The sequence below is a fragment of the Lepidochelys kempii genome, chromosome 27, assembly GCF_965140265.1.
Source record: "Lepidochelys kempii isolate rLepKem1 chromosome 27, rLepKem1.hap2, whole genome shotgun sequence".
Taxonomy (NCBI): Eukaryota; Metazoa; Chordata; order Testudines; family Cheloniidae; genus Lepidochelys; species Lepidochelys kempii.
In genome coordinates, this window is record NC_133282.1 from 3159600 (window position 1) to 3180565 (window position 20966).

General features: G+C 46.8%; 1 protein-coding gene across 1 annotated transcript in view; it reads right to left on the minus strand.

The window, feature by feature from the left end:
* The window catches only part of LOC140903741 (leucine-zipper-like transcriptional regulator 1), a 55888-nt gene extending 35799 nt beyond the window's left edge, over positions 1-20089 (minus strand). Inside the window, exons 1-4 of the mRNA XM_073325483.1 lie at positions 20078-20089; positions 19379-19562; positions 18479-18648; positions 3614-3770 (exon numbers count right to left, since the gene is read on the minus strand). Coding sequence (XP_073181584.1) covers positions 3614-3770; positions 18479-18648; positions 19379-19562; positions 20078-20089 — 523 coding nt within the window. The remainder of the gene's footprint in view (positions 1-3613; positions 3771-18478; positions 18649-19378; positions 19563-20077) is intronic.
* Positions 20090-20966: the final 877 nt, after the last annotated feature.

Sequence of the window (20966 nt, forward strand, 5' to 3'; positions counted from 1 at the left end):
TAGTGATGTCAGTCCTAGGACCAATCCTATTCAACTTATTCATAAATGATCTGGAGAAGGGGGTAAACAGTGAGATGGCAAAGTTTGCAGATGCTCAAGATAGTTAAGACCAAAGCAGATTGTGAAGAACTTCAAAAAGATCTCACAAAACTAAATGGATTAGGCAACAAAATGGCAAATGAAATTTAATGGGGATAAATGTAAAGTAATGCACATTGGAAAAAATAATCCCAACTATACATACAATATGATGGGGGCTAATTTAGCTACAACTAATCAGGAGAAAGATCTTGGAATCATCGCGGATAGTTCTCTGAAGACGTCCACGCAGTGTGCAGCGACAGTCAAAAAAGCAAACGGGATGTTAGGAATCATTAACAAAGGGATTGAGAATAAGACAGAGAATATCTTATTGCCCTTATATAAATCCACGGTATGCCCACACCTTGAATACTGTGTACAGATGTGGTCTCCTCATGTCAAAAAAGATATACTGTCATTAGAAAAACTTCAGAGAAGGGCAACTAAAATGATTAGGGGTTTGAAATGGGTCCCACATGAGGAGAGATTAAAGAGGCTAGAACTTTTCAGCTTGGAAAAGAGGAGACTAAGGATGGGGATATGATAGAGGTTTATAAAATCATGAATGGGGTGGAGAAAGTGAATAAGGAAAAGTATTTACTTGTTCCCATAATATAAGAACTAGGGGCCAACAAATGAAATTAATGGGTAGCAGGTTTAATAAAACTAAAGGAAGTTCTTCTTCACTCAGCGCACAGTCAACCTGTGGAATTCCTTGTCTGAGGAGGTTATGAAGGCTAGGACTATAACAGGGTTTAAAAGAGAACTGGATAAATTCATGGAGGTTAAATCCATAAGTGGCTATTAGCAGGATGGGTAAGGAATGGTGTCCCTAGCCTCTGTTTGTCAGAGGGTGGACATGGATGGCAGGAGAGAGATCACTAGATCATTACCTGTTAGGTTCACTCCCTCTGGGACACCTGGGATTGGCCACTGTTGGTAGACAGGATACTGAACTGGATGGACCTTTGGTCTGAACCATTATGGCCTTTGTGTTCAGTGCCCCAGGGCACACCTGAAGAGGGGCAATGTAAGGATTCATGGGACTTGAAACCACATCTGCTGGAGGCCAAGCAGGTGGCCCTTCCACACTGCCAGAAGGCATCCCAGGAGACCAGTCACTGTGGGGAGTGCCACCCACGGTACTGACGACTGGCAGCCCCACCCTATATCTCTGATTGTCCCAGACCTACTATTTAAGCCTGAAGGGAGTTCCAGGAAGTTGTATGTGCACCAATCCAGATCCCTGAACTGCTGCTGAGACAGACCCCTAATCATTCTTGCTTTCTTGCCTCATTTATGGTTCCTAGCTATTGACTCCAGCTTAACCCTTGGCTACAGCTCCTGGCTATTGACTCCAGATTGATCCTAGGCTCCAGACCCCAGCTACCAACTCACCTGCTTCAGGCTCCACCACCTAAAGCTCTAACCACTGGACTTTACTGCCCATGCCCTGATTCTGGACACAGGCTATCCTGTTACATACAGGCTCTGCCACACATGCCATTGGTATAAGGGCCTCAACAGCAGGCTTATTATGCCCCATCACTCTTTTTAATCTGGTAGCAGTAATTAGTGTGCACTGACACTCCTATCCTGAAGCCTGCAGCAGGGCATAGGTCAAACCCATGAATCTTCTTAGCCCCAAAGTGGGGTTCAACCTACCACCCTGCCTCATCAGACCTGCAGCAGGAATTACCCATCCTCCTCTCCCCTCTGGAGTCTTTAACCACAAAGTTCACGCAGTGTTCCTTAAAAAATGAAAAACAGTCTCATCAGAGGAAACTTTATAAATTGCAGACTGACTTAGCTCACCCTCCCTTTCACAATGCTAAGCCCTGGCCTTTCTCTGACCACCCCACTTCTCACAGGTGTCAAGATGACAAACATTTTCCAAGGAATAGTTCTTCTGCAGAAAAGGACCTAGGGGTGACAGTGGACGAAAGCTGGATATGAGTCAACAGTGTGCCCTTGTTGCCAAGAAGGCCAATGGCATTTTGGGATGTATATGTAGGGGCATTGCCAGCACATCGAGGGATGTGATCGTTCCCCTCTATTCGACATTGGTGAGGCCTCATCTGGAGTACTGTGTCCAGTTTTGGGCCCCACACTACAAGAAGGATGTGGAAAAATTGGAAAACGTCCAGCGGAGGGCAACAAAAATGGTTAGGGGACTGGAACACATGACTTATGAGGAGAGGCTGAGGGGAGGCTGAGGGAACTGGGATTGTTTAGTCTGCAGAAGAGAAGAATGAGGGGGGATTTGATAGCTGCTTTCAACTACCTGAAAGGGGGTTCCAAAGAGGATGGCTCTAGACTGTTCTCAGTGGTAGCAGATAACAGAACAAGGAGTAATGGTCTCAAGTTGCAGTGGGGGAGGTTTAGGTTGGATATTAGGAAAAACTTTTTCACTAGAAAGGTGGTGAAACACTGGAATGCATTACCTAGGGAGGTGATGGAATCTCCTTCCTTAGAAGTCTTTAAGGTCAGGCTTGACAAAGCCCTGGCTGGGATGATTTAGTTGGGGATTGGTCCGGCTTTGAGCAGGGGGTTGGATTAGATGACCTCCTGAGGTCCCTTCCAACCCTAATATTGTATGATTCTATGAAATAAGCTGAATGGTATGGTCCACATCATGGAGCACATTTCTCTATACAGCTCTTCAGGGATACTTCAGCTAATGGAGTGCAGGGGCAAACAACATTTTAGCAGAGGGCTCCCAGCTGTGGAACATGTCACTAGGGATCAGGAGGTGTCTATCTAGGGACCTGAATGGCTTTCCATTGTAAGTATTTAAAAATAGAAGAAACTATAGCAAACTCTCTTTTCTTCCTTCTTTCCTTCCTTCCTTCCCAGCCCTTATGAGAAATAGCTGGAGCGTGCACATACATATGAGCATGGGTGAATTTAAACCTTACCGAGGGAAGGATAATGCAAAGAGATGAATTTGCATTTCTTTCCTAATTCAGTGGGTCCTGTGGTCATTCTTACCTATTGGGGGAATTAGTTCCACAACCTAGGTCTTGCTCCTGTGACAGTTCTGTCTTCTGCATTCAGGAGCCTCCCACTATTTATTACTTGATGGTTTCACTGTTCCCATGGAACACACCTTTTGCAGGAGGCTGTGGCTGTGGAAGGGGAGGTGATCTCTTAGGTACCTAGGGCCAATCCAGTGGAGGACTTTCATTACCTTGAGCTGACCTTAAATGGGCAGCCAGGTTGTATTGCGACTAGCTGGAGCTTTCTCAGGACTCATTATCAGATATAGTCAGTAGAAACAATTGAGCCCAAAGGTCACAAATGGGAATCACTGTGATCAGCTCTGTTTCTGATAGAATGTCAGCAATCCTGAAGCTTAGCCGGTGCAAATATTAGCATGTCCTTGTATGCACTTAGGAGGCAGTATGGGTGACGCTAGACTGAGCAATCAATGGCGAGTAATCTGCTATTCCTGAGTGTAGACAATGCCCAAGTCATGTTAGAGTCTCAAGAAAACAGTGTGATTATTAGTTCAGGAAGGAAAATACATTACCAATATCCAGAGGCTGATCGGAATGTGTTCGAAGAGGAGGTTGCTGTTTTCTTCGTACTATCTCCACTATCAGGGACGAGGAAAGATGCTCAAATTCCTTCATCATTATTACCTGATTAAAATGTGACTCTTTAACCACAAAGTTCAGGCAGTGTTCCTTAAAAAGCGAAAAACAGTCTCATCTGAGGAAATTCTGTAATTTTATACAGAACAGAAGAAAAACCATTACAAAGCATCCATTCCAAAATCCCCACTGAAGATTCCCAACAGTATTAACCATGAGAAGAGAACTCAATGGTTTTTCACCAGAATCCTGAGAAATCAGTATCACGTGATAGCATAATCTTGGTTATTCTTTCTGATATTAAATACAAAAAGCTTTGTCAATGCAACATTATTTATGCATAAAATTAAGCACTCAAAATGGAATGCCCAAGTTAAGGCTGAATGCACAACCTTGCCTCTACCCACATAAGTGTATGTGTTATGACACACTGTGCTTACACAATCACGTAATCTCTCAAATGATGCTATATTTGACATCACACATTTTTATTCCAAACCTTTAGTTCAGATGTGTAGCATCTTGTAACATATTCATCCGTGTATAAAGAATGATATCTTACGGTAACCATAGTTCTTAAAAAGAAAAGGAGGACTTGTGGCACCTTACAGACTAACCAATTGCCACAAGTAGTCCTTTTCTTTTTGTGAATACAGACTAACACGGCTGCTACTCTGAAACCTGTCATAGTTCTTAAAGAGGTGTTGTCCACCTAGATTTCACTTCCGGGGCACATGCACCCTGTATGTGTGAAATTTGATTCTTTCTGGCCAACAGTATCCATTGTCTGTGCCCTGGACATTCTCATGCCTCACACCTGAGGACATACAATACGTCTACAATGCAATGATAAACTCACAGAATTGAGTCTCAGAGCCTGGATCAACTGACTCAGGCTTATGGGGTTCCAGCTGCGAGACTAGAAGTGGCAGTGCAGACATTCAGGATCAGACTAGAGCCCAGGCCTCCCCTCTTACAGAGTCTCAGAGCAAAGGCTCTAGCCCAGGCCCAAACTTCTACCCTGCAATTTTATAGCCCCGCAGCCCGAGCCCCATGAGCCTAATTCAGGGGTCTTTTATTGCAGTGTAAATGTACCCATAAAGGACAGAGTAGGCCTAATGATCCTTCAGTTCCTTTGCCAATACACAATCCCAGAAGAGCAGGAAACAGTAGATACAGAAAGGAAGTGGATTGTGTAAGCCATGTGAATAACACACCTTGAAGGTGTGTTACAAGGTAAATAACTGTTCCTTCTTCTTCAAGTGACTGTCCACACAGATTCCACTTCTGATGACTATCAAGCAGTGACCTTACTATGGGTTCTTGGAGTCCTAATTAAATAATGAATGCAAGACAGCTCTACCAAAGTGGGAGTCTGATCTTGAAGTTTCAACTAAGGACGAGTCATGGTAAAAGTGTGGACTGATCCGCACGTCACTGACGTGCAAATTTTGAAATAGGGATGTTTCATATAGAAGCTGAAGAAACCGCCTGAGCTCTGGTGGAATGAGCTCTCATGAGCATGGGTGAATGTGACCCAAGGCACACATGTATTCACATCCTAAGCATTACTGCAATAACATTTGTACAAAACATGCCTTGAAAGCTAACACCACCCTGGTCAATAATATAATTGTGAACATAGGTGCTGACTCCTTGGGTGCTCCGGGCTGGAGGACCCATGGGGAAAAATTAGTGGGTGCTCCGCATCCACCAGCAGCCAACCTCCCCAATCCTCACCTCCTTCTCCTCCCCCCACCCAAGTGCACTGCGTCCCTGCTCCTTCCCCTCCCTCCCAGCACTTCCAGCCTGCCCGTCGCCTAACAGGTGTTTGGCGGTGCTAAGGACTTTCCGGGAGGGGGAAGAATGGGGATGTGGCACGCTCTGGGGAGGAGGCCGAGAAGAGGCAGGGCAGGGGTGGGTACTTGGTGGAAGGGGGTGGAATGGGGGTGGGGCAAGGGCGGTGCAGGGGTGGGAAGAAGCAGGGCCAGGGGGTCGAGCACCCACTGGGCAGAGGGGAAGTGGTTACATATGTTTGTGAAACATATGTAACATTATATATGAAATTATAAATGTTCTCTATAATGTTATTAGAGCATGTTTAAGACCAGATGGTCTAGCCCAGGTAAAGCCAATAAACCAATTTGTCTTAGACTAACAAATTTGTTTAGCCTTAGTTTACATATTAGCACTAAACAAAGCCATCAAGCTAAATCGAGTGGGGGTTATCCTGAGACTGAACTCAGGAGACAGAACTAACATAGTTCTTGCATCCCTGAGAGAGACAGGAGACTGAATCATGGAAGTCAACGAATAGCTATGCAGGTGGTGTTGGAGAGAAGGCTTTGGATTCTTTGACCATGAGATGGTGTTCCAAGAAGGAGGAGTGCTAGGCAGAGACGGGCTCCACCTAATGAAGAGAGGGAAGAGCATCTTCGCGAGCAGGCTGGCTAACCTAGTGAGGAGGGCTTTAAACTAGGTTCACCGGGGGAAGGAGACCAAAGCCCTGAGGTAAGTGTGGAAGTGGGATACCGGGAGGAAGCACGAGCAGGAGTGTGTGAGAGGGGAGGGCTCCTGCCTCACACTGAGAAAGAGGGGTGATCAGCGGGTTATCTCAAGTGCCTATATACAAATGCACAAAGCCTGGGAAACAAGCAGGGAGAACTGGAAGTCCTGGCAAAGTCAAGGAATTATGATGTGATTGGAATAACAGAGACTTGGTGGGATAAATCCCATGACTGGAGTACTGTCATGGACGGATATAAGCTGTTCAGGAAGGACAGGCAGGGCAGAAAAGGTGGGGGAGTTGCACTGTATGTAAGAGAGCAGTATGACTGCTCAGAGCTCTGGTATGAAACTGCAGAAAAACCTGAGAGTCTCTGGATTAAGTTTAGAAGTGTGAGCACCAAGGGTGATGTCGTGGTGGGAGTCTGCTATAGACCACCGGACCAGGGGGATGAGGTGGACGAGGCTTTCTTCAGGCAACACGCAGAAGCTACTAGATCGCACGCCCTGGTTCTCATGGGAGACTTCAATCACCCTGATGTCAGCTGGGAGAGCAATACAGTGGTGCACAGACAATCCAGGAAGTTTTTGGAAAGTGTAGGGGACAATTTCCTGGCGCAAGTGCTGGAGGAACCAACTAGGGGCAGAGCTCTTCTTGACCTGCTGCTCACAAACCGGGAAGAATTAGTAGGGGAAGCAAAAGTGGATGGGTACCTGGGAGGCAGTGACCATGAGATGGTCGAGTTCAGGATCCTGACACAAGGAAGAAAGGAAAGCAGCAGAATACGGACCCTGGACTTCAGAAAAGCAGACTTCTTCTGAAGTAACCAAGTTGGGCAAAGGCAAAGTGAGCCTTGTGGGCCGCTGGCTGGCTGTTGGGGTCAAAGCTCTGGACAAAAGCTGCACAGTCACAAGACACCCAGGGTTAAAAGGCAGATATTGATCAAACCCCTGTCTGGCCTGAGTGAACCCCAAAACATCCAAGTGAAATCTACCCTAGCTACTTCCTAACAGGATCTAATATAGTTAGTTATCTATTTGGACAACCTTTGGGTGGAAGTGGCTTGAACCTTAACCCTATCTGAAAAGGCTACACACAGTCTGTGGGATCTTGTGAAGGATGTGATCCCATCCAGGTAGTATGTTAGAGCCCTACTATGTCAAAGGGTGTGCCATTTGGCTTCCCCCTGGTGTGAGAGTAGCACTTGAGGGAGAAAACTGGGCAGGGAAGCAACTGATTTAAATAAAAATCAGAAACAATATTAGGCAGGAATTTGGAGTGAGGCCTATCTTTATGGAATGTCATGTCAGGTGGACCATCTATAAGGGCTTGCATGTCCCCTAACCTATGAGTTGATGTAAGCAGTGTGGAAGTATAACATTATATAAGTATAGCGTTGTATAAGGGGACATGCTGGATACATTGTATATGAGAGGGCATGCCAAAACATGTTACAAAGTATCTGAGGGAGCACATGTAGGGACAGTTAGCTTTTGAATGGAGAAGCAATTAAGACAGAGCCAGCAAGTCTAAGAATCAGGCATCAGAATGGAAGGTGTGAAGGGCAATTAGTTAAGTTAACTGGAAGCTGTTAAAGGAGATTGTTAAGGGTGGCAGGTAATTGAAGATACGTGACTGGTCTCAGGGATCTCGAAGGGTGGTGACTAAAATCTTTTTTCTTCTTTTGTCTGTAACTTCTCTGTAACTTGTTCTCCAAAAACAGTATAAATTAAGAGACACAAGCCCCACTCTAAATGTATTAGCAGAGCAGCTTTGCTAATAAAACAGAGTGGTCTGATAAATTGTGAGTCTGAGTCAAACTTTGACAGCAGTCTTCATAGACAGTTGATCAAAAAAGCAGGTTGCTTGTGGCTAAAAAGGAGGTCCCACTAAACAGTTAACACTGTGTTGAGGTCCCAGGAAGGAGGAGCCCCTTGGTCTGGGTGGAAAAACATGAATAAAACCCTTACGGAATCTAGCAACTGTAGGGTGGGAAGATACAGTATAACCCTGAATTGAGGATGGTATGCAGCTATTACTGCTAAATGTACTCTTATGGATCTGATGGATGGCCCCAAATGTGTTAGAGCTAGCAGACAGTCCTGAGTAGCAGAAAGAGGAATTGACAAGGGAAATGTTTTGGAGCCCAAATAGAAAACCTCTTCCATTTTGTTTCATTTCTCAGTATAGTAGAGGTTTTTCTGCTATGTACCAAACTGTCCTGGACTTCATTTGAACAGCTCCTTTCAAAGGCAGTTAATCAGCCAACAACCACACTGTCAGATGTAATGATGAAAGAGGTGAAAGATCTCACTTCTGTTTTGCAAAATCATGTCAGATAGAACAAGTGGTGTGTTGATAGGTTCATCAGCTCAGAGTATCAGAGCTGTCTGGGCCACGCTGGGTCTAGCATAATAACTGAGGCTGAACCTTGTCCGAGTTCCCTCAGGATTCCTGGTATTAAATGAATTGGCAGAAGGCATACATGAGCCCCTCTGCCTATGAGGCTACAGAAAGCCTGGACTCAAAACCCCTCTGGAGCAGAACACACGGCATTTCTTGTTCTGATCTGTGGCATATATGTCTATTTCTGGACACCATATTGCAAGGGACCATTAAAGGTGAATTGGCCTGTTAACAACCCTTCAGTCATGGGGGGGAAAGGCCGGGGGGAGGCAACTTGTCAGAGAAGTTGTTAGAGGGTTGTTGGTGAGATTGTTGTAATAAGCCATAAATCTAGAGTCCTATTTAGTCCATGATTTTTAGGGTCTAGCAAAGTTATAAATTTAAGCTCCCAGTAGTCTCTTTTGAAGATGTGAAGATTTCCTGAGAAGTCAGATAGAGTGATCATTTTCTGAAAAGTGTTCACCCACGTGGTGTTTTTTTCTTTTTTTATGATTTTTCTGTTAGCTCATTCGAGAGCATAGTGCCCGTCTGGTTTCACTCACATAGTTGTTACTGGGGCATTTAGTGCACCAGATAAGGTATGCCACATGTTGCAGGACTCTCAGATCTTGAAAGGTGTATTGGGGAGGGGGTGTCAATCATCGTAGCCATGGAGATATGTCTACAGGTTTTGCATCTGTTGTTCTGGCAGGGGTCTGGTAAAGATTTGAATTGATGTGTCCTGGTCTGTGGGGAGCTTGCTTCTAATGATGATTTTGGAGAAGCTGCGGGGTTGTTTGAAGGCCAGAAGAGGGGTTCAGAAAAGATTTCTTTCAGAATGTGGACCCCATAGAGTATGGGTTGTGAATATTTAATGCTATCTTATATGGGTTCCAGTGTGGGATGGTAAGTGACAACTACTGGTGTGCAGTCAGAGGGGGTTTTATTTCTGTATTGAAGCAGGTTCTCTCGGGGTATTTGTGTGGCCTGTTCCATGATGCAATCTACTTCTCTGGTGGAATGTCCTTGTTTGGTGAAGGCAGTTTTAAGTGTGTTAAGGTTTACATCCCACTGTAGCACTTAGTGAAGAGCTTCTCCCATCAGCGTAGGTACTCCACCTCCAGAGAGGCGATAGCTATGTTGACGGGAGAAGCCCGTACTGTTTACACCCAGATTAAGCAGGTTCCTTTTCCCTGGGTAAGGTAACAGGCAGTTCCAGAACAATCAGGAACTTGCTGGAACCAATTAAGGCAGGCAGGCTAATTAGGACACCTGGAGCCATCAACCGATACATGAGGGGACTACCGCCAGACCTTTGTGTCTGGGTAAGCCAGAATGAACCCTCCACCTATGACGAGGTTGTCGCACCAGTAGAGAGGCAAAGGACGGCAAGGGAACTGACCCAACCACTTAAGGTTAAAGCATCTTAAGGCACCCTGGGTTAAACAAGCAGCACCAAGCCCCAAAGCTTGGGCAACTGGGCCCCCAGGAGGGCCTAGTGGAAAAAGAGAGAGGCTGAAGACCCATCAGAAGCAGCAAACAGTTGGAGCACTGAGGGGAAAGAGGATAGTATCATTAGACTGCCCAAACCGAGAGACTGGGCAATGCCTAGGGCCCCATACAGATGTTACACCTGAGGGAGTGGGGACACATAGCTGCACAGTGTCCCAATGCCGAGGAGCCTATGCAGTGTAACCTGGGGAACTGGGCAGACACATGCTCCCTAATTCACCTGGTGGGGGTCGCACTAACCCTGCATATATACACCAGACCAGTAAAACTAAATGTGGCAGAAACCACGGCACTAGTTGATTTGGGGAGTGCTATCACGCTTATTTCAGGGAAGCTTGTGAAGTGTTGTCATCTGCTGCAGGTAAAGCGCACTGGGGTGACATGCGTCCATGGGACAGTTAGTTATTACCCCACCATCCCAGTAAAAATTGAAATCCAGGAGAACACTACTGAGGTAGCAGCAGGTGTAGTCCCTAAACTCCCATACCCGGTGCTCATAGGGAGGGACTTTCCAGGGTTTGGAGACTTACTCCCAGTAGGGGGACTGGAGAAAGGGGGAAACCCTGAAGTTAGTGAGACATCCACAGTAGACTGTCAACCCCCAATCTTCTCTGAAATATCCCCAGATTTGTTCTCCACTCCCAGGCAGGATAGAAAGAAGAAAAGGGAAAGAAGGGCAGCAAAGGCCTTGGGAACCCGAATACTGACCCAAAGCCAGAGGGTCGCTCTCTTAGGTAGGCGGACACGAGCAGCTGAAAAGGAGGCCACCCAGGAGGGAGACGCACCCACGTCTGACCCCCACCCTAATGCCTTTGACCCAGTAGAGGCGACAGAGACTGGCCCCCTAGATCTCGGGCAGATCAGCCCCAGGAGAGAAAGTTTTGGACGGGACCAGGCTGAAGACCCAAGGTATGACAACATTAGGAAGGAGGTGACCGAAATAGATGGGGTCCCCATGGAAGGGAAAACCCAGGGACCAGGACCCTACTTCATGATGAAGAAGGATCTCTTGTACCGGGTCGCACCAGTACAGGGGCAGAAGGTACAGCAGATCCTAGTACCTCAAAAACACCAGAATGCTGTATTACATCTTGCCCATAGTCATCTTTTTGGGGGGCATTTGGGGGCAGAGAAGACCCTGGCATGGGTCGTGCGACGCTTCTTCTGGCCCGGAGTACACGAAGAAGTGCGGAGGTACTGTGCATCCTGCCCAGAGTGTCAGCTGCACAGTCCCCATCCCCACTTGAGGGCACCTTTAGTACCCCTTCCCATCATAGAGGTCCCCTTCGAGCGAATAGCCATGGACCTAGTGGGACTCCTGGAGAAGACAGCCTGGGGCCACCTATACTTCTTGTTTTGGACTATGCTACTCGCTAATCAGAAGCCATCGCCCTGCGGAGCACGGCCTCTAAAATGATAGCCAAAGAGCTGGTGGGGATCTTTGCCCGAGTGGGGCTACTAAAGGAGATATTAACAGACCAAGGAACCCCATTCATGTCGAAGCTAATGAAGGACCTCTGTACCCTGCTCCATATACGTACCCTGAGAACTTCAGTCTATCATCCACAGACCAATGGGCTGGTAGAAAGGTTTAACCGAACCCTCAAGGCTATGATACAGAAGGTGGTAAGTCGGGACAGGAAGGTTTGGGACACCCTACTACCTTACCTTATGTTCGCCATATGGGAGGTATCTCAGGCCTCAACTGGTTTTCCCCCTTTGAGTTATTATACGGGTGCCACCCCTGTGGCATACTAGATATCGCCAAAGAGATCTGGGAAGAGGAACCCAATGTGGGGAGAAATATAATTGAACATGTATTGCAGATGCGAGACCAGATAGCCAGGGTCACCCCTTTTGTACAGGAACATTTGGAAAAGGCGCAGGATGCCCAGCGAACCCATTATAATCACCAGGCAAAAGTCCGACAGTTCCAACCAGGGGAATCGGGTGATGGTGTTGGTACCCACGGCAGAAAGCAAGCTTTTGGCCCGATGGCAGGGGCCCTATGAGGTGGTTGAACCCGTTGGGGAAGTAACCTACAAGATGCGGCAGCCAGGACACTGGAAACAAGAACAGATTTATCACATCAACCTCTTGAAACCTTGGCACCAGCAAGAGGCATGTGTAGTGGCCCAAGAGGCCCCGAACCAGGGAAATAACCTACATGTGCAGGTAGATATAGGCAGATATCACCTGATCTGACACCGAACCAGAAGAAGGAGCTAACTAAGATGGTATCAGGATGTGTTTTCAACCAAACCAGGCCAGACCCTGGAAGCATATCACCACATTATCACAGACCCTGGGGCAAAGATAACTTTAAGGCCCTACCGGGTCCCAGCGGCAAAAAGGGAGGAGATCAAGGCAGAGGTGAAAAGCATGTTGGAACCCACAGTCAGTGGTCAAGCCCGATTGTGTTGGTGCCCAAACCTGATGGCACCACTAGGTTTTGTAATGACTTTCGCCATCTGAACGAGATATCCAAATTTGATGTATAACCCATACCCCACATTGATGAGTTAGTTGACCGCCTGGGCAATGCCCAATTTTTGACCACCCTTGATTTAACAAAGGGATACTGGCAGATTCCCCTTGCCAAAGAAAAGATGGCACTCTCTACAGCAGAGGGTCTGTTTCAATATACTGTTCTTCCTTTTGGACAGCATGCGGCACGTGCCACCTTCCAGCGTCTTATGGACAAGCTCCTGCGGCCCCATACCAGTTATTCAGCTGCGTACCTGAATGATGTGATTATTCACACCCCCAACTGGGAGACCCTCTTGGAAAAGGTGGAAGTGGTACTGGACACACTAAGACTGGCCGGCCTTACAGCCAACCCAGGCAGGTGTGCTATAGGGCTTGCCAATGCTAAATACCTTGGCTACATTGTAGGAAGGGGCATGGCCAAGCCCCAAATAAACAAACCGGAGGCTAACCAAAATTGGTCCTGGCCAAATTGGAAAAAGCAAGTCCAGGCATTTCTGGTTGTGGTGGGGTACTACTGGCAATTTATTCCCCATTTCGCCACCAGAGCAAGTCCCCTGACAGAGCTGATAAAAGCTTGGGGTCCAGACATGGTGAAGTGGACAGATGCCGCAGAGAAAGCATTCATGGATCTACAGACAGCCCTCTGCAGTAACCCCGTGCTTACAGCCCCACACTTCAACAAAGAGTTCATTTTACAAACAGATGCATCTGAAGTAGGACTGGGAGCTGTCCTGTCACAGATGGTCAGAGACAAAGAACACCTGATCCTCTACCTCAGCAGGAAACTCCTCCCGAGAGAGCAGAAGCATGCAGTGGTTGAGACAAAGTGCCTTGCTGTGAAATGGGCCATGGAAACACTATGTTATTACCTGCTGGGACGACGGTTTACCCTTGTGACCAACCATGCATCCCGCCAGTGGATGCAATGAAATAAAAAGAAGAACGCAAGGGTGACCAGATGGTTCCTGTCCCCAACAACCTTTTCAATTCACCAGACAACACCGGGCTGGAAGCCACATGGCAATGCAAATGGCTTGTCACGGGTACACTGCCTGACATCCCAAGTTGCCCAACCCCGCGGTGTTGAACGGGGGGGGGGAATATGTGACAGGGTCAGGCCAGATGGCTACAGGAGAGTAACAGAAGGCAGACATATTACCCCCAGATTAAGCAGGTCCCTTTTCCCAGGGTAAGCTAACAGGGGCAGTTCCAGAACCATCAGGAACTTGCTGGAACCAATTACGGCAGACAGGCTAATTAGGACACCTGGAGCCAATTAAGAAGCTGCTAGAATCCCTTAAGACAGGCAGGCTAATCAGGGCACCTGGTTTAAAAAAAAACCTCACTTCAGGTCAGTGAGGGGCACGTAAGGAGCTGAGAGTGAGAGGGAGTGCTGCTGGAGGACTGAGGAGTACAAACACTATCTAGCATCAGGAAGAAGGTCCTATGGGGAGGATAAAGAAGATGTTGGGAGGAGGCCATGGGGAAGTAGCCCAGGGAGTTGTAGCTGTTACACCGGTGTTATACAAAATACTGTAGACAGCTGTGATCCACAGGGCTCTGGGATGGAACCCAGAGTTGAGGGCGGGCTCAGGTTCACCCCATTCCCCCAACTCCCTGTTGGATACAGGAGGAGTTGACCTGGACTGTGGGTTCCACTAGAGGGTATGGTCCCTGGCCTCTCCCCCGACCCACTAGGTGGATCAGCAGAGGCTGCAGGGATTGTTCTCCTTCCTTTTCCCCACGCTCGCCAGTGATGAGGTTAGCTGAGTGAACGGCAGGTTTGAGCCACTAGCAAAAGTGGCCAAACTGAGGGCTCCTGTGAATCTCTGAGGCGAGCAAAGCCACCAATAAGCGCAGGACCCACCAAGGCAGAGAAGGAACTTTGTCACAGGCAGGTATAAATTGATAGTGTAGTCCAAGCCTCCGTATCAAGGGTCTCCACAATTCAGGACAGGAGGTCCAGGAAGGCTTTAGAATCATCTATAGCAAGGGTTCTCACACTGGTGGTCGGGACCCCTCAGGGGGTCATGAGGTTATTACATAGGGGGTCGCGAGCTGTCAGCCTCCACCCCACCCCCGCTTTGCCTCTAGCATTTATAATGCTGTTAAATATATTAAAAAGTGTTTTTAATTTATAAATGGTGGGGGGGTTGCACTCAGAAGCTTGCTATGTGAAAGGAGTCACCAGTACACAAGTTTGAGAATCACTGATCTGTAGCCAGGGTGCGTGCTAGTGTCTCTGCCTTGTCTGGTGGTGAGAAGGATTCCTTGGGGGATGTCGGGGCTCACTGTTGTCTCTCTAACATCTCCTGTTCCTGTGGGCCCACCTCTCATTCCTCTGTGGATGGGCTAGTCAGCGAAGCCATCAGGAAGCATGATCTATATTCCTTTTTCTACATTGTAGAAGACGCTAAACTGCTCCTTCACATGTCAATACAGCCAAACAAGGTGGCATATTTATGGGTGTTGACCATGTTGGGGCTGGTTGGCCCATGGCACTCCAGAGCCGGTTGAGGTGGTGCTCTAAATGTGGGCTCCCCAATATCCTCCTTGAAGTCATTCTCCAATGGCACGGAAGAGAGATTTCTGTTCAATGTCAGCAAGAAGGGATACACTGGCAAGAGTGAGGAGGAATATATCTCCTCACTGAAGGAGGGTACTGAGGGACTGAATGGGGCCAACTGATGTACTTCCTTGGCTTCATCACTGGCATTGGTACTGGGATCGTGGCAGGTATCTTGTTTTGCCCAACCGTTTAAGGGTTTTTTCCTTGGAGAAGCATCCCATGTCTTCCATATGGGAGTTCCCTTCGGTCTTGGAGCTAGGTTTATGCTCAGACAGGCTACATCAGTGGGCGTCCAGTTTATAAGTGGATGCAATGCCAGGTTTACTCGCTGAGTTGGAGCAGCCAGTAAGGAAGACAAAGTTCTCAGCACCCGATTTACCAATGCCAAGTCTGTCAATGCCAAGATGCATAGTGCCAAGCTCTTAAGAGGCGGTTGACATCATTAGTGTCAACTCTGCCAGTGTCCTCTTTGCCTTCTTTCCACTGCCTGATCCTGGAGTTTGAAGAGTATTCAAGGGATCACTGGTCGACGCTAATTTAACCAGCCTCACTCTGGTCATAATCGTCACATCTGGGGCCAAAGTGATCTGTATGGACTGCTCAAGTACATGTAGCTTGAACCATGCATTCCTAGACTTGGAGGTCCTGGTGGAGAAGTTCTTGCACACAAAGGAATTATTCAAGATGTGACACTCTCCTAAGCAAGAGAGGCATTGGCTTGTCTGTCCATGATAGGGACAGGATTCCCTTGTTCATTGCAGGATGGGCAGGGTTTGAACTCTGTCACAAGACATGGGAGCTGGCAAGAAGCATTTTACCCTGTTGCACATGGGGTGGGGAGATGTCACCAATCAATATCCTTTAGAGAACAAATTTGATTGTAAGAATTCTTCACTAAGCATCTTGAAAGATCTGGCTTAAAGTGTCTGAAGCGAGTTGCAGGTCAGAGGTTTGCCAAATTCCTTTTCACTCCTAAGGCAGTAGGGGGAACTGAGGGGGGTTGTGGCTGCTCTGCCCTTTACACCACTGTGTGGGAGCTATTCAAAATATCTGATCTTCTGCACATGAGGCTTGTGCACACCTACCGTGGGACTACACTGACACATACTTGAAGAGCTAACAGAGAAAAAGAAATGAGCTTAAGAAACCAGACAAACTTTAGTAGAGATAAATTCCTGTGACAAATGTGTGAATTTTCTGTAATATTTCTGTGAACTATATGCATCTCCTCACTGCACAGGAGGCAGAAGGGTTAACATGCTTCTCCTGGAACAGAGCAGGAGGCATGAGAGGCTTGGGTCATGTGGCTGTCTGGGGTGGTAAGAATGTGCCATCAAGAGCTGGCTGGAATTAGCATAAAGCAATGAAGGGTCCAGAAAAAAAATGGGAACCTCAATGACCAAACATGAATCCTTGACAGTAGGATAGAGCTCAGAGGCAGCAGAGCAGGATGAAGCCCCGGCTCCACCAACATGGACTCTATCATAAGTCTGTCACTCTCATACTAACCCAAAGACTTTCTGTGCTCCAGGCGACTAATAAAGGTTACCTTGCTGGAGAAAGGCTGCCTGGTGTTGCTGCAGTTACTTAAGAGCACTGCACTCTGGAAGGGGAAATCTCTTGCAGGAGTCTGCCTCAGCTGGACTCCCTGAAGGGAGCCACAGGGAAAGAGAGGTGGAGTCATGGACACCATGGTCCTGCCCCTGGAAAACCCTGGGGATCCAAGGGGTCCAGCACAGTAAAGGGGACTCCCAGTAGACTGGTTAAAGGCTAAGACACAGATCAGACTCTGGGAATCCATGACAACCACCTAAGAACTGTAAAGGGATTTCAGGTAAAGAGATGTTTTTAGGGCAGTAGCTGTTCCAGCTGCTGCATTAGGGCATGTCTACACTACAAAATTAAATCGATGTATAGCCACCATAGTAATTAAAATGGTGGTTCATGTCCACCTTCTGTCGGCGGAGCGCATTCTCACCAGGAGTGCTTCCACTGACTTAACTGTGTGGGGCACTGGAGGGCACTGACACCTGGAGCTCCCCACATCCCCCACCCCAGGGCTGACAGCCAACAGACGATGTACGTAACTCAGTGTCCACACCGGCACTGCATCACCCTAACTACATCAACCTACACCTCTCGCAGAGGTGAAGTTATTAGGTCGCTGTAGTGGGTGACTTACATTGGTGGGAGCTACATTTTAGTGTAGACACTTACAGAGCTAGGTCAACGTATGCAGCCCTAGGTCAACCAAACTCTGTAATGTTAAAGACATAGGAAGCAGGAGGAAGGGAGTCTAGTTTAATGCTGATGCTGACCCCCAGGTGGAATTTTAAGTTGCTACCAATTTCAAAGTCAACGTCAAAGCCTTAAAACCCACAAAACAACAATAATATGTTTTGTCCATGAGTCAATGTCTACAGTGACTATACTGAGCTTTAATTCTTTAATTTTTATCAAAAAGAAAAGGAGGACTTGTGGCACCTTAGAGACTAACCAATTTATTAGAGCATGAGCTTTCGTGAGCTACAGCTCACTTCCTCAGATGCATATCGTGGAAACTGCAGCAGGCTTTATATATACACAGAGAATATGAAACAATACCTATTCCCACCCCACTGTCCTGCTGGTAATAGCTTATCTAAAGTGATTTCCAGCACAAATCCAGGTTTTCTCACCCTCCACCCCCCACACAAATTCACTCTCCTGCTGGTGATAGCCCATCCAAAGTGACAACTCTTTACACAATGTGCAAAATCCAACATTATGCAAGGTAGCCTGTTTCCTCTTGTTTTTTCCTACCCCCCCCCCCCAGATGTTCTGGTTTAACTTGGATTTTAACTTGAAGAGTGGTCAGTTTGGATGAGCTATTACCAGCAGGAGAGTGAGTTTGTGTGTGTATGGGGGTGGGGGGGATGTGAGAACCTGGATTTATGCAGGAAATAGCCCAGCTTGATTGTCATGCACATTGTGTAAAGAGTTGTCACTTTGGATGGGCTATCACCAGCAGGAGAGTGAATTTGTGTGGGGGGTGGAGGGTGAGAAAACCTGGATTTGTGCTGGAAATCACTTTAGATAAGCTATTACCAGCAGGACAGTGGGGTGGGAATAGGTATTGTTTCATATTCTCTGTGTATATATAAAGCCTGCTGCAGTTTCCACGATATGCATCTGAGGAAGTGAGCTGTAGCTCACGAAAGCTCATGCTCTAATAAATTGGTTAGTCTCTAAGGTGCCACAAGTCCTCCTTTTCTTTTTGCGAATACAGACTAACACGGCTGTTACTCTGAAACCTGTTAATTTTTATCAGTAACCTTGTTAGTGAAATTCAGTGTTTACCTTTAGTTGATCCAGTTGAAGCTTGTTAGCATTTTCACACACAATGAGCACATTCTGTAGATCTACAGATGCTTCAATATACTGGAGGCAGAGCTGTTCCAGTCGCGAGAGCTTGAAATTCAGGGCTAGTTTGTACACGTCCATGATAAGTAGTACATCCTGCACATGACCTGTACATCACAAAGGGAAACAGTGTCATTCCACAGCTCTAGAGAGCTTTCTAATATAAGGTTCTTCAAAGATGTCCAGTGGGGTCAGAAATTTTCCCAATTTCTGATGCCATCTTGAGTAATTCGGATAGCAGAACCAAGGGAGATTAGCATTATGATCATCTAGTCTGATCTCCTGTTTAACACAGGTCACAGAGCTTCCCCAGAATAGCTCCTAAAGGAGATTTTTAGAAAAACATCCAATCTTGACTTTAAAATGGTCAGTGATTAATGGTTAATTACTCTCACTGTTAAAAATGTATGCCTTATTCCTGTCTGAATTTGTCTAGCTTCAACTTCCAGCCATTGCACTGTGTTATACCTTTCTCTGGTAGACTGAAGAGCCCATTATTAAATATTTTTCCCTATGTAAGTCTTATAGACTAATCAAGGCACTTCTTAACCTTCTCTTTGTTAAGATAAGCAGAATGAGCTCCTTGAGTCTATGACTACAAATCATGTTTTCAAATCTTTTAATAATTCTTGTGGCTCTTCTCTGAACCCTCTGATTTTTGAGCATCCTTCTTGAGCTGTGGACAACAGAACTGGACTCAGAATTCCAGCAGCGGTTGCATCAGTGATAAGTATAAAGATTTGCTCACAAATTGCTAATATTCAATTTTCATTTTCTTTTTAAAAGACCCTATGGGCCAGGTTTGGCTTGCACACAGTCCTCCTCCTGCTGTCCTACCTTTGCGTGGGTATTTTATTTTATCCGTGTACAGGAACTGCATGAGCACCTCAAAGGGCTGAGCTTCAGCTTCTTGGATTGTCACTTCCAGCAGAGGTTGCAGGCAGCACAGCTTGACATTGCCACAAATCCCCTCGTTCTGGGACAGTGCTTGTCCCTCTTCTTCAATCTCTTGCTTTGATTTCTAATGGGATAGAAAAACAGTAAACAAAGAAGCAAAGGTCTGGGTGTGTCCAAGGGCTGGTTTGCCAGGAACAAACTGTTTATGGGTGTGCATTTGTGAGATTGTGATGTATGTAGCTACATGGCTTTGCACTGTACTTCCTGGCGATGTGCTGTGGAGTTGGGTCCCTTCATGCCCTGAACTGGCTTTGTGACATTTATCTTTGAATTTCCCTGCATTTCAAAATAAAGAGAGCCTCAACCACAGAGCTCAGTAATGAAGTGTCCCATCTTCCCCCTGAAGAGGTCCATCAGATGCTGGAAAATCTCCTCTGCGCTCTGTGCACAACTGCATGTACACTCGGCAAAGTGGCTGCAAGGCCCCCAGTAAACTTCTCTGGTGCAGCAGGCCCCCATGACAGACACCGCAACAGCAACACAGGTTTGGATCCTCTGGCACAGGAGGCATCTCGGGCAGATCAGAGGCAGGGGAAGGCCTGGTTGAGACAGTCCTGCACCCTGATGCTTCCCAGGTACCACAATGTCCATGAGGGCTAAGGCAGCAAGGGGTGCAAGTTAGTGCAGCCCTGGGATTGCTTTATCCTGTTTTCTTGGACGATCTGTCCCTTATCAATCTCAGCATAGCAGAGGTACAAAGCCTACCCTCTCAACCCGGTGCTGACCTGGGAACCCAAAGGACCCCAAATCCAGATATTCTCAGACTGATCATTTCACTTCCCTGCAAAAGCACTGGTCACACCAGAAGTGAGCTCCTGGCTGAAGCTCCTGGAATCTCCTTCACTGGAGGTATCCAAAAGGGCGCTGGATAGTCATCTGTCTTGGATGGTTTAGACAGAACAAATCCTGCATCTTGGCAAGGGGTTGGCCTAGATGACCCTTGTGTTCCTTTCTAACCCTATTGTTTTATGATCTATGAAGCTCCCTGTGACAGGGCATACCTACCTTGCACCAGCCCTGTCATAAATATAAAGAAAAGGGTAGCATAAGATCCCTCCTTGGTAGCTGTACTGAATCGCTTTATCTGTAAGGGGTTAAGTAGCTCAAATCACCTAGTTGGAACTGGACCAGAATGACGAATGAGGAAAGAAGATACTTTCAAATGGGGGGGGGTTGAAGAGAATTTGTTTGTGGCTCTCTTTGTTTGTTCCCTCTCTGGATGGAGGGAGAGATCAAGCAGGTTCAACATCTCCTGAAAACATACCTGGAATGATCCATCTAAAATTACAGAATTTGTAAGTAAGACAAGAAAATGCATTAGGTTATCTTTTGTTTTGGCTTGTGAATTTTCCTATGCTACAAAGGTAGTTTTATTCCTGTTTTTGTAACTATAAAGCTGAGGCCAGAGGGGAGTCCTCTGTGTTTTAAATCCTTTTTATTACCCGGTAAAGTTACCTTCCATCCTGAT